The following is a 12,299-nucleotide window of genomic DNA, read 5'->3' as shown; positions in this document are numbered from 1 at the left end:
GCCTCAAGTGTATGCTAAGTGGGCTCCTGACATTTAGTATATAGTGCGGATGGGGAACATTGGGACGGGAAGCTTTGTAATGCTTTTAATCTTTCCCACATAATACAAGCACAAGGAGGTGTTTGGAAGAAGATCCAATTTCTAACAGCTCTTTAGCAACCTGATTTTAGGGTGTCATCTCAGGGTAGTGATAGGGAATTCTATTCTGATATTACATCTTCCTTTTAGATGATACTTAAAAATACATGCAAGTTCCATTCCTTCGGGTCAAGGTAAGCAGTTAGTCAGGAGAGTTCAAAGGTTAGACTTTGGCTAGTCATGAAGGAAGCTAAATCAGGTCTGCACAGTACAGCTTAGGAATGGTGACACTAGTAGTGACAGCTGGTGTGTACCTGATCCTTAAGGGGAAATCACGGTGCAGGTGGAAGTGGCTTGGAGAAGAAATCCTGCTTCAAAGTGGAGAAAAGTTTAAAAGTTCAATATAAACCTCTTCCCATTCAGTGCCATGGTTGTGGCTAGTCCATAGAATACACAAGTTGCCAGGTGCAGACCTAATAACTAAAAATGGGAAAGTTGCCAAGTTGGGAAATGTTTAATTTACAAAGTGAGAGTTCATTTCCATTCATAGTGCAAATGGAGTCCATTACATTTGGTCACGCCTTTTGTGTATCCGTCACACCCCCACTTAATCCCATTAATTTCAATTCCATTGAAATGTTGTCAGCACTCAGATTTGTCTACATAGTTAATTCCTCTTCTTTCCCCTTTTGAAAACCATCAGTTTTTAAGTCCATTATGCCATATTTTGGATACAATCCAGATACACGTGCCCTGAAGGTAAAAAGTGAGCTGGTTTGCTTTCTTCCTGCTTCATCCGTATCTTAGTTCAGGTTAGTTTGGTTTATGTTTTGGTGTTCCATTAGGAGCTCTACAAATCAATACTCTTCAGTGGTGATCAACAGAGATTAAACGGTACATTAGGCGTGATACATATTCATGCTGGTCTGCTTCAACTATTAACTGTGTGCACTTGAGTAACATGCTAAAAGACGATGTGTGTGTTTGCAGCTTGGGTGCACGGCGACCCCAGGAAAGTGATTTATCCAACTGACAGCTACGGGCAGTTCTGCGGTCAGAAAGACACCCCCAATGAGTGAGTACTCGATGCATTCACATACCTCTGTTACTCATGCAGTGTGAAAAAGGTGTGAAATTTCAAGTTTCTCTGTCTGCTGGGGCTTCTCTTGGGAAGCTGAAGAAACAGCGACACTCTTCCTGTATTTTTATAGCACATCAAGGTCAGAAATAGATGAGTTGCTTGGTGCATGTGTAGATCCAAATTATTACTAGAATGCAGTCATTCAGAGAATCTTTTTGGTAAAGGATCAACATAGCTTAAAGATGGCATCACTAATTGCATTGCAAGTAACTAGCTGGCAGAGCTTTTTACTACCCAGGTTTGGATAGTTAATTCTTTTATCCACCTTGGAGCAAGAGTAGTCCTAAAGCATTATTGCCTGGGTCTTATTTTTTTTCAACATGTACCAAATAACAGAAGAGACCAGAAGGAGAAGCACCTGGGGCTTTTTTTCTGGTTTTTACCCAGTGCCGGTAGAGAGGAGACTGAGAGGTCTGGAAGCAGGCAGCTCTAAGTACACCTTCCCTGGCATACCTGCCGAGTGGCTTCCTTTGCTTGTCTCTGTTTCCCAGTGGTTTTAAATCCTGAATTGTGAGAGTTAAATGAATCAGTTGATCTCAATAGAGCACTTCTGCATGGAAATAGCTGCTCAGGAAGGAAAGGTGTCGCATCGATGTTTCCTCTGAAAAACCTAAGTTCTTTATGAAACAGAATTGTAAAGACAGTTTGTTTTTTCCCTCCTCTAATTCTCCCTTTTAAAAAGTAAGTATTAGGCACCCTTTATGCCCTTTGTCACTGTAAAGAACCTCAAGGCTCTGCAGGAAGCAAACCAGAAGCTAATTTTTGGTAGCAGCTCTTTGCTGCTTCTTTCTTTTCCCATTTAGTTTTCTAATGGGGAAAAACCGTGAGGAAGACTCTGTCCAAAGGACATTCAGAAGGGAAGGAGCAGGAGATGGGGAGTTGAACAGAGGCAGAGCTAGGACTTCATATCCTCTCAAGTTTTTGTTACAGAGGAAACAGACTAAATGGTGTAAGAAGACCTGTTCCACCCTCTGAGATTCTTCACAGCAGGTTTTGGAGAGGCCAACTTCCTGAAGGGGAAAAACTAGGAGCAAAAGTTGTTGTGTTGTGTGTTCCCCTCACTGCACCCCTCGCCTGCTCCCCTTCTCACTCCCAATTTGCTCTTGTGCCCTAAGGTCAGTACGAAGCAATGGGCAGGTGGGTTTGGGAGCCTCAGACCCACAGTGTCCATGCACTGTGCGGTGTGTAGCCAGATGTGTGTCTCTGTTATCGTCCACTCCCGTTCCTCCTTCTGCTCTGTTACATCCCATTCCTTCTTTCTATTTGTTAATCAAGACTTCCCTTTGGTTATTTTTTACAGTGTGATTTCCAGTTCCTATCCACAAATGTCCCTCCATCTGTATGATTGCTGCAAAGTAATACAGCTGCTGAGACTGCATTTTGGCACTTACTGGCCACGTTGAGGAGTTTGTTATAAAAATATAAGCCAAAAGAGACATAACACAACCTATTGGAAAGCAGGAGTGATCATGGCAGTAGGCCAGGAGGCCCCTCTGAACAAGTACCTCTGGTCCCTGAAAGTGGAGGTGTGGGATGTGCTCATCTTGCCTTCACCAATGCCATTGTCAGGTTTTTCTGCTGCCCTGAAAGTAAGCACTGTGAAAGGCTAACCCAGGACTATGGTTTTCCTGAGTCCCTAAGGCCTTACTCTGAGAAGTTTTTCTTGGACAGTGATCACAGTCTCTGTGGCTTTGAGTCTTCTGCTTGGAACAAGCATTCACAGCAGCCTCACTGAGGAGTAGAAAAGAGAAGCTAAAAACCAAGCCAGCACTCACAGCTGATGCAAAAACCCATTTGGATTCCAGTGAATTCCATGCAGTCAAGTTAATTCTACTTTGTGCTGTCTTGAGAGTCTCTCTTAGGCCTCTTTGTGTCTACCTGCAATCCATCCATTAATCTCCATGTAATCTGTAAGCTTGTTTTGCCTCCTGCAGAGCACAGTGTAATCATGGAATACAGCATAATTTCATTATAAAGACCACAGACCTAGTTCTCGGTGGCTGTTTTCTTATGTCACACACATATTTAAACTTCTTTTCCTGCTGTCGAAATCAGCAAGTGGGCTAAGTCCTATGGAAAAAAAATGATTCCATTAATGGCCTTGAGCAGCTCATGGATTATGAGCACTGTCAAGGAGCTATTGCAGAGCGATGGCATTTCAGTCCAAAAGTTTGCTCTGTGGATTTGCAGAAATCACAGCTCATGTTAGTGAAACTGGTTTTGCCAGGATGCGTGGTTTGTTACCAGTGCATCGCAGAACAGACCTTGGTGAAAACAATTTAACCTTGTAAAATGTGAGGCACTTGAGCTAACCCCAGTTTTAAAGGGAGCTTGAATGTGCAGTGAAATTCCAGAAGCTGTAACGTGTGAGGATCTGGGGTGCAAACTCCTCAGACTGTCCCTTCTTTACATCACAGGAGGTTTGTCAGGGGTAGGAGCAGATGCTATCATTATCATTCTTTTTCCTGGCCAGCTGCTTTCAGGTTTCAGCCATAAAAAGCTTTTGATTGATTTTGGTGCCACCTTCTGATCAGCCAGAAACAGGCAGATTTCACAGTGTAGCATTTGCCAGTAGTGATTTGGCATGCAGTGCACACACTGTGTTCAGTGTAAGCAGAGGGACCACAGAGGTTTTGCAGGGGTATTTTACAGACCTCGCTTCTCAGAGGCAGGACTACAGATGCCTCTAACAGTGCCTCGGTTGTTTCAGCTTAAAACCATGTGGTGAAAAAGCCTTCTCAAAAGTTAGCATTCTTTAACTCGCATAGTTCCTTAGACCAAATACTTCTGGTTTCGGTGCTGTCTTGGCATGAAACACCCAGGGTCTGCTTGGGATTTTTGGGGGTGGTTTTTTTTTGCTTTGTATTTGCAATATGACCAATCACAATAATAGAATTTAAATATCAATATATGCTGTCCGGTTTTGAATGGTAGGATGTGCAAGCACCCATAATTACAATATTACTTATCTTATGTCCACTTCCATAGGAACAAGACCATTTTGTTTTACTTCAACATTCTGAAATGTGCCAGCCCCGTGGTGTTAATAAACCTACAGTGCCCTACAACACAGGTGAGTGAAATACTGAGATAATGTATCTTCCTTGCCTCTTAGTCATTGTGCTTAAGAACTAGACATACATTTGTTTGATTTAAAAATTCATATCCTTCAAAATGTAACATGATTGGTTTATAGATGACCTGTAGCACACGGTCCCTGTAGCCTATGGTGGTCAGAAAAAATAAAGAGAAATGCACAAAACTGAGTATTTTGGATAAGAGTTGACAAAAAAAAAGAAATGGTCTGTTTAGCTGAATGCAGCAACTTGTGGCTTACGAATTCATCACAAGCAGATGTTGAGTAGTAATCAGTGCATGCAGAAAATACTTCTGATCAACATCTAGGGTTTTCCAAAGTAGACGTGTTCAAGAAGATGTGCATATCCCCAGTGACAGGAGTATCTGGGTATGGTTAGAGCCTGCAGCACTTTGAAAAGTGAAGATCTTGAAAGCTTGTTCTTGCCTTGTGCCACAATTTGTACTTCCTTGGCTGTGCTGCAGCATCTTGTGAAGCTATGAAATAAACCCAGGCACTGAGCTTGTGTGGATTAACATCATCCTGCTGATGTTTTTTACATGAGACCATTTCACTGACCTGCTTTGTTGAACAATTGCACAGTTATGCTCATCTGTTCCATCTTCTAGGGCAACAACTTACGGCATGGGGTAGGTCAGAGGATTTAGGTGAAGGGCTGCTCTGATCCAGCTTTGCTGCCAGAGTATTTGTACTGTGTAACTAAGCTGCAGGTGACCAAGTATGGTCTTGGCCATCTTGACAATACTCAGTGAGGTCCAGTATTAATCTGGATGAGGGTTGTTACATGGTCACCAATTTACTGATTCCAAATGTTAATTGTCTTTATTTAACTATCATTTAAAAACGCTTCCCATTCCAGCTTGCCCTTACTTCTGATCCCTGTCCTTGATAGATGTTTCTGGCCTATCAGTTAGTGTGACCATATGGACTATTTGACACAGCTGAAGAGATGGAAATCTCCAGCAAAGAATAGCAAGAGTCCTCTTAACACTGACCAGCTGCTGTTGGAATGGAAACTTTTCTCTGTCAGCAGCAGGTTTGTTCCAGGAATCCCTGTCTGTTCACATGCAAACACTGACACTGTTACCCTGCAGTCTTTAGACTCTGTTACTGGAACACTCCAGCCTGTTCAGAAATCCTCCAGTCATTGTGTGGGATGTGACTGGGGCTGTGGGCAAGTTGGCAGTAGTCATGAATCGAGTAAGGTGAAATATTTGTTGAAGGAGAGTCTGGGGGAGCAGAGTAGTTGTTTTGTTGATTTCCAAATGTACAACATCTCCAAAGCACGGAAGGGTTTTGGCTGTTTGCTCCTGCAGATGGTTAATTCTCTGGTCTCTTGTGAAAAGCTCTTTTGATAATTCCTCTTTTGAGCTGCAAACAAGGTCTTTCATTCCTGTCCCGTTCATATCAAACAGCAGGAGGGAAAAAAACAAAAACTGGTGTGGGAAGGGCTTCAGTTCTTGAGTAAAACACTGGATTCGCAAACTGTTATTACAGTTCACTGCATCCATAGACAGTGTGTTTCATTGCCTGTTTCACAGGTGAGAAGCTGAGGTCAGAGTAAAGTATATACTTGTTAGTTACCTCTTGTCCCAGCAAGACAAAACTTCTTTGTTCCTTGGCCTGTGGGTAGTGCGCAGGACTGTAGCACCCGTGTAGAATGACCTCTTGCAGCATGCACCCTGTTCTGAGGATTAGTACAAGATCTTTTGGCAAAAGTCCCTCAGGTGAATCGTGTATGATGGAATCCCTTGAGGTGAAGCACAGCTTCGTGCATGATGTCCTCTGGTGCTTGGATAGCAGAGCTTTGCAAAGTGTGTTTGGTTAGCACAGCTCTGGAAACGGTGAACAGCCTTCTGGAAAAGGCTGAAACTTGCTAAACAGATGGACTTCAGACTATGCGGGAGTGTTTAGGAGCACTAAGGAGTCAGACCGGCTGTACACTTGCATGGTTCCAGAGCCCAGCAGAGCCTTCGGGGGCAATGGGACAGCTGCTTCTCCATTCCATGAATCCTAACTTCTGAGTGGATGCTTCCACCAAACCCCAGTCCTTGCCTGATTTCTCACACAGATCTGGTTTATAATGGCTGTACCTCAAGTGCTCAGAATTTCATTCCTGGCATGTGCACCCTTCCTGCTTTGTAACCAGGGAACATTCATCATTAGTCAGCAGTAAAGTCACTTCTGAGTGATTGACACAAAACCATGGAGCTGTGTTTGACTGAAGAGACTGTGTAGAAGGGTTGAACAGTTTTAGCTGCACGAGGCCTTTTCTGAGTAAAGTTTTCCTTACAAATGTGCTAGAAGGACATGAGGTGTGCACTGTGAGAGCAGCAACTGCACCACCTCACTCAGGACGCGGCTGCTGAGGGAGCAGAGGAGGACCCAGCAGATGGTTTTTACTGCTGTTAAAAAACAGTTGTTTTTTTTCCCCAGCAGCCTGGAAGCTCTGCAGATCCACCAGGGTGTGTGGAGCCGACAGGGATACAGGCAGTGCTGGATGTGCCAGGGAAGGGGAGAGACTTGGAAAGTATTTACCAAAGAGTTTGAGAAGTACTCGCCTAGGAAATCACGAGTGCATTGCCTCCCTTTCCAAATGCTGCAGTAAACATTACTGAAGGCAATTCCGTAAAACGGGGCACTTTTACAAGTGACTTTTTTTGTTGCTTTTTGATTGTACTGACTTTCCTTACCCTTCTCTACCCCCAGTGTGTCTTCTTTTCTTGCAGCTTTGTGTCTCAAAGTGCCCAGACAGGTTTGTGACCTACATTGATGTTCAGGCTTCCTACAGATACAAACCCGATCAGTGGAATTACTTCAAGCAGTTCTGCAGACCTGGTTTTAACAGTCCTCGCAAGGTCTGTATGTATCAGGAGGTGATGGAATACTTTTTTTTCTTCAAGCAATGTGTAATATGCATGATTTTACTGAGCTACAGCAAAGCTTTGACTTACTCTGATTTCACCATATAAGTTGTCCGTACATAAGCTTTGACAGTGATTTAATCAGGGATGAAGGTCTTGTATGCACATCACATCCCTAACTCTTTCAGTGATTACTGTTTGCGTAAAGAGTATCTGCAGCTACCCATGTGGTTGCAGTACTGTGGCAAGTATCCTTTAGTACTTAAGTACTCCACAGCAGTAGAGCAGAGTGTCTCAAACCAGTTCTTAAGGCTCCTGAGTTATGTAGAGCTCCTCAGTAATTCAGCTAGGAAAAGAATTCTGTCTTTCACGGAACTGATTCTGGACTCAAACGTACTGTGTTATTTCTGCCATCTCTAAACTGCCTTGCAATTCAGCTATGTTAGTTCTGTTAAATTCTTACTCTTCTTTAAGATAAAAGTAAGGGGGAGGCAAGGAGCAATCGCCCAGTCATTACTGCCTCACCTGCCGATCCAAAGTGAAGAGGTCTTTTCTTTTTTGTCACTAGAAAAGTAAAGAATAGTCTTTTCCCAAATCCCATTGAGAGGCTGGATTCTCACATCATGAATGTATCTTGCAGCTCCAGCAGTCAAGTTTGAGGAGGAGGCTACAGAGTCCAGTTTGGGGCATTTTCTCAGAGTGGGTGGGAAACAAAACCCACGTAGTTAATTCTGCTATGTATTCAGCATTCCTGTTTTTCCCCTTTTTAGTCTGTTGCTCAAGTCCTACGTGATGAAGATTGTCCTTCGATGATCATTCCAAGCAGGCCTTGTGAGTGGTTCTATTTCTTACACACAACTTAGCAGATTGTAAGTGTTCACATGAAAGCACAGCTCCAGTCTGAAAAGTGTTTTGTGGCGCGGTCACAAGGAGCTGGCTCTTACCTGGCAGTGGCATCCCTTCAGTTTTAAACAGTTTGAAAGTATAAAGATTTAGTATTATTTTTACTAGAGTGCCATCCATGGACACTTGGAGTGTGATTGGGTCAAGCTGAACTCTTTCTTGCTCTTGAATCATTGCTGATAAATGCTTTACAGCGCAAACTGTGCTTTCCGAAACACATGAGCACCCAACCCAAGCCAAGCTGTTGGCATGAAGGAAAAGCCATGACTGTAGGAAGGCTCATCTGGGCAGCTGTTGAAGTTCAGGTGGCACTTGAGCCCAGTTACAGCACAACTTGATTTTCAGTGTTGCACATAGTGCTGCCTATGCAGGGAGGCAGAGGAATTAAGGGGACAAAAAGCTAGTTTTGTCACTGTGGTCAGCAGGTGTTTCTGAGTACACAAGCACAGGTCCCAGAGCTCAAAAGCATGTGTCACTGACCTAGAAGCTCATGCAAATGAGGAACTGCTATTTATTTTTCCATGCTTTAAATCAGAGACTGTGTAAGCCAGGCACAGGCTGTCAAAAAGAGAAAATAATGGATGAAATGATAAAAAATTAAAAATCTGTATGAAAATGATGTACTCACCCAAAAGACAGAAAACCATTTGCAAAGAAGCTATTATCTTCTTTTATACTACAGCAACAGGTGAAGATTAGAGAGGGAGGAAAAGAGACATGTTAGTTATTTCCTGAAAATAACTGGGAGGGTAGGTATTCCAGGCTGAATATTGAGCCCAGATACCAGTGCTTATTGGAACCTGATATGGAAAGTGCAGAACCATTAGCTAAAGGTGAAGTACAGCTGTGTAGGAGCTGCTCTTCCCTTTGGAATGAAAACAAGGACTTGGTGCAGCGAAGAGCAGGGCAACATAAATGAGTATGTAAACACCTGTCCTTGTCTCTCTCTTTTATAATCTCCTCCTCCCTCTGTCTAACCAATAGTTTCTGTCTTTTTTCCATTGCTTCCTTTCCAAGAATGTCTGGTGCTGGAGCTCACGGGGCATATGAAGAACTGACACTTGCTGTTATGTATTGTTTTGGGTGCTAATAGCATTTGTGACCAGTCATGTTGAGTCTGTCCCTGGGGGCTGGTTTGATTATTACCATGAAATTACATATTTTAGAAGCCACAGTTTTTGCAGGCTGCCCAGATAGTGACAGAGAGTAAGTTATGCATTTATTACAAATTCTTAAACTGCTGCAGATACTACTGTTGTTATTCGGTAGCACCTAGAATGTCCAGTTGAAAGCTGTGTTCCCACCATGCCTGAGCTGGGACAAAAAGTCCCAGAGCATAAAAATCCTAATTTTGAATAGATTGGCTCTTGCAAGAGTTCTGAGAGTCAACATTCCATTAGATAATCAGCTGAAAAGCAATTGATCTTGACTCTGACATTGTTTAAATATGTCACAAAAGACAAGCAACAAAAGTGGAGCTCATTTGACATGAGGTGTAACATTTCTGCTTTCTTTTGGTATTTTGAATAGTTCTGAAGAGGTGCTTCCCTGACTTCTCCACGAAGAATGGTGTGTTAACCGTGGCAAATCAAACTACATTCAAAGATGGAAGAGGGAAAACAAGAAATGTAACCGATCTCAGGGAAGCTGCAAAGTAGGTTTTACCCTTCTTTAGTGCTTGCGTGTTGGATTCCAAGACTGTGAAATAATTTAGGAATTGAAAAAAAAAGATCAGAATGTCTTGCAGCAAATGGCTGAGGGTACCCAGAGAAGACTTGCTGGTAGATGGTTTCTGTGCCTGAGCACTTGCAAAGTTCCCGTAGGGAAAACCATCACTGTGGTATGCCGAAATGAGCAAGGAGCTGAAAGCTTTAGTGTGCCTCAGATTGACTGTCAGTTTTTAAAACATTCCACTTGGTTTTCCTAGCAAAAGTTAGTACCAAGGAAAGTTAAAGGAGGTTCAAATTGAAGTCCTCATGCAGCAGGACTCGGGCCAGCCAGTAATAGCCTCAGCTCTTCTTTCCAACTAGCCTCAGCTCTTCTTTCCAACAACGGCCTTTCTACTACCGTGGACTGTCCTAGTACTTTGGCATCTCACCTCACTAGCATGCTCCTGTGTTTACCATGTGTCTAAAGGTCTAAAGTCAATGTCCTCGGCTCTGATGCCAGACAGCATCTCTCTTGCAGATGGACAGCAAGCATCTCCAATCCTGGCTAGCAACCAGGAGGAGAGAAAACCACTGCAGTAGCCTCTCTTTTCCAGCTGCTCTCCATCCTCAGCCTGTCTGAAGCACGAGGATACCTTTTCTTATCTCTAGATCTGAGGCTACCACATTCTAGCACCTTACCAGCAGTGGTAACACCGGCACCTTTCAAAGCTTCGTCCTTCTGGCATCTATGACTACATTGTTTGTTCTTTGATAAGATGATTCTTCATTTCTTCTAATGTTAGGAGAACATTAATGTTAGGAGAACATTAATAGCTGGACGAGGCCTTGGGTGATACGGTTTAGTGTGAGGTGTCCCTGCCCATGACAAGGGGGTTGGAACTAGATGATCTTAAGGTCCTTTCCAACCCTAACTATTCTGTGATTCTGTGATTCTATAATATGGGCAAGCACTTTGTAGGATAGGAAGACAACTCCAAGAAGTCCTCCTTTTGCTTCACTGAGCTGTTTTTTGCTTCTCTGCTATTAGCAGTTCTGGAGTGACAACTGTTTGGCTCTTGGTACACTGCAGATCTGAACAGTATGCACTTGTGACATAGTGGTCAGTTCTGTCTGATGACAGTGAGTGCTCACAGAGCTTTTTTAATACTGCTTTTTCAGGAGCACTATAGACGTTTTGACAGTTGTTTTGATTTGGGGTAACGGTGGTTGATGTCGGCTTGGTTATGGAACTGGAGCTAGAGGATAGTAATATACTCACCACTAGCAAAGATATTTCAAATTCCTTCACTGTGCCTATTTGTTGTTTAAATGCATTTTGCTTTTCTGTCTAAAGTAACCTTTTCTCTGGTTTGTCTTTTCTCAGCGGCATCAATAATGTCCTGGATGCAAGATCAATTGGAGTGAAAATTTTTGAAGACTATGCTATTTCTTGGTACTGGATTTTAATGTAAGATTCTAATGGGTATTTTTATGTTTTTCCAAACTCACTTTGGAGTGTGTAGTGAATTGAAAAATAGATCATGCATGTGTTTGTTACCAAACCTAGTTTTAAACTCTGCCATAATGTTGTTATGGTTCTGTACATGAGGTAAGGATAGCACAGCATACATGCATACTGTATGGTCTGGAGTAGCTTTTTAATATCCTACCAGGCAGAAACCCAAGAGGTGCTGTCTTCTGTTGCAGGACCCATCAGTGTGGTAATTCCAAAACTAAAAAATCTTAATTAAGAGTCTTTCAAACCAATTGCAGTTGCTAAATGTCATTAGTATCTATATAAAACACATCCCAATTTCTAAATTGATACTAGCAATATGTAGTTAAATTCATTATAATACATAAATCTGGTATAACTCTACAAATCCAGTGCAGCAGGCAAAGCAACTTAAAGAACAAAAAATACTGAGCAGAGTTAGCTTTATCTTGCAACTATTACTCAATAATCAGCAATTAGTAAAAATGCAACCCCAAAACAAAAGAAGTAGCTATTTTGCTGAAGCAAACACCTAAGTATGTGCATAAATGGCCATTCTCTCTTGATCCCTTACTGAAATCAGGCTTATTGTGCAGATTCTTTCGAAGGAGATACTGCTTGACAGATGGACTGGAAAGAGAATTGACCGTTTTTTGATGAGAGTTTCTCAATGCTGAAGCCAGTTTCCACATCTCAAATAGGATACTTTTATAAGGAGTTGTGGTTACTTTTAAAATAATTGGATAGAATTTTCTTCACACTTTTCACCAAATGACAGCTTTCAAGGCTCAGTTTAAGGGAACCACTTTATTAAGGACAATTGTTACCGTGTATTCGTTCAGTTTTGGTGTTCCTAGAACTCGTGTAAATCTGAAGCTAACCATAGATAAAGGTAACTGCACTGCTTGAAAGAACAGAGTCAGGAACTCCAAAACAACAGCTTTTTTTTTTTTTTTGAGGAATACATTCTGAATTTCAAGCAAGCCATTCAGAAAGGGAAAACACATCGTGCTGAGAAGCCTCTAAAGGGCTAGAACTCAAGACCAGTTTACAAAGGTTTAACTAAATAAGT

At 42.3% G+C, this 12,299-nt stretch overlaps 1 protein-coding gene and 1 long non-coding RNA gene across 9 annotated transcripts in view; both read left to right on the top strand.

The window, feature by feature from the left end:
• Positions 1 to 12,299, top strand: part of SLC44A5 (solute carrier family 44 member 5) — a 175,720-nt gene that overhangs the window by 142,309 nt on the left and 21,112 nt on the right. For 2 of the 8 annotated variants that reach the window (XM_061469802.1, XM_061469801.1), the window contains exons 4-9: positions 1,069 to 1,153; positions 4,208 to 4,292; positions 7,046 to 7,174; positions 7,951 to 8,011; positions 9,614 to 9,737; positions 11,117 to 11,200. In XM_061469802.1, coding sequence (XP_061325786.1) covers positions 1,069 to 1,153; positions 4,208 to 4,292; positions 7,046 to 7,174; positions 7,951 to 8,011; positions 9,614 to 9,737; positions 11,117 to 11,200 — 568 coding nt within the window. Of the gene's footprint in view, positions 1 to 662; positions 1,154 to 4,207; positions 4,293 to 7,025; positions 7,179 to 7,950; positions 8,012 to 9,613; positions 9,738 to 11,116; positions 11,201 to 12,299 lie in introns of those variants that run through there. The other 6 variants (XM_061469806.1, XM_061469805.1, XM_061469807.1 and 3 more) reach the window with 5 other exon arrangements.
• LOC133277688 (uncharacterized) lies at positions 9,112 to 9,398 on the top strand. Its single transcript, XR_009746278.1, has 2 exons — positions 9,112 to 9,193; positions 9,253 to 9,398. It is a non-coding gene; the product is annotated as an uncharacterized LOC133277688 (long non-coding RNA).

The sequence above is a fragment of the Pezoporus flaviventris genome, unplaced genomic scaffold, assembly GCF_033815535.1.
Source record: "Pezoporus flaviventris isolate CSIRO_AGI_PZ_B2104156 unplaced genomic scaffold, CSIRO_AGI_Pfla_v1 ptg000059l, whole genome shotgun sequence".
Lineage (NCBI taxonomy): Eukaryota > Metazoa > Chordata > Aves > Psittaciformes > Psittacidae > Pezoporus > Pezoporus flaviventris.
This window is presented reverse-complemented; position numbering and strand designations above follow the sequence as displayed.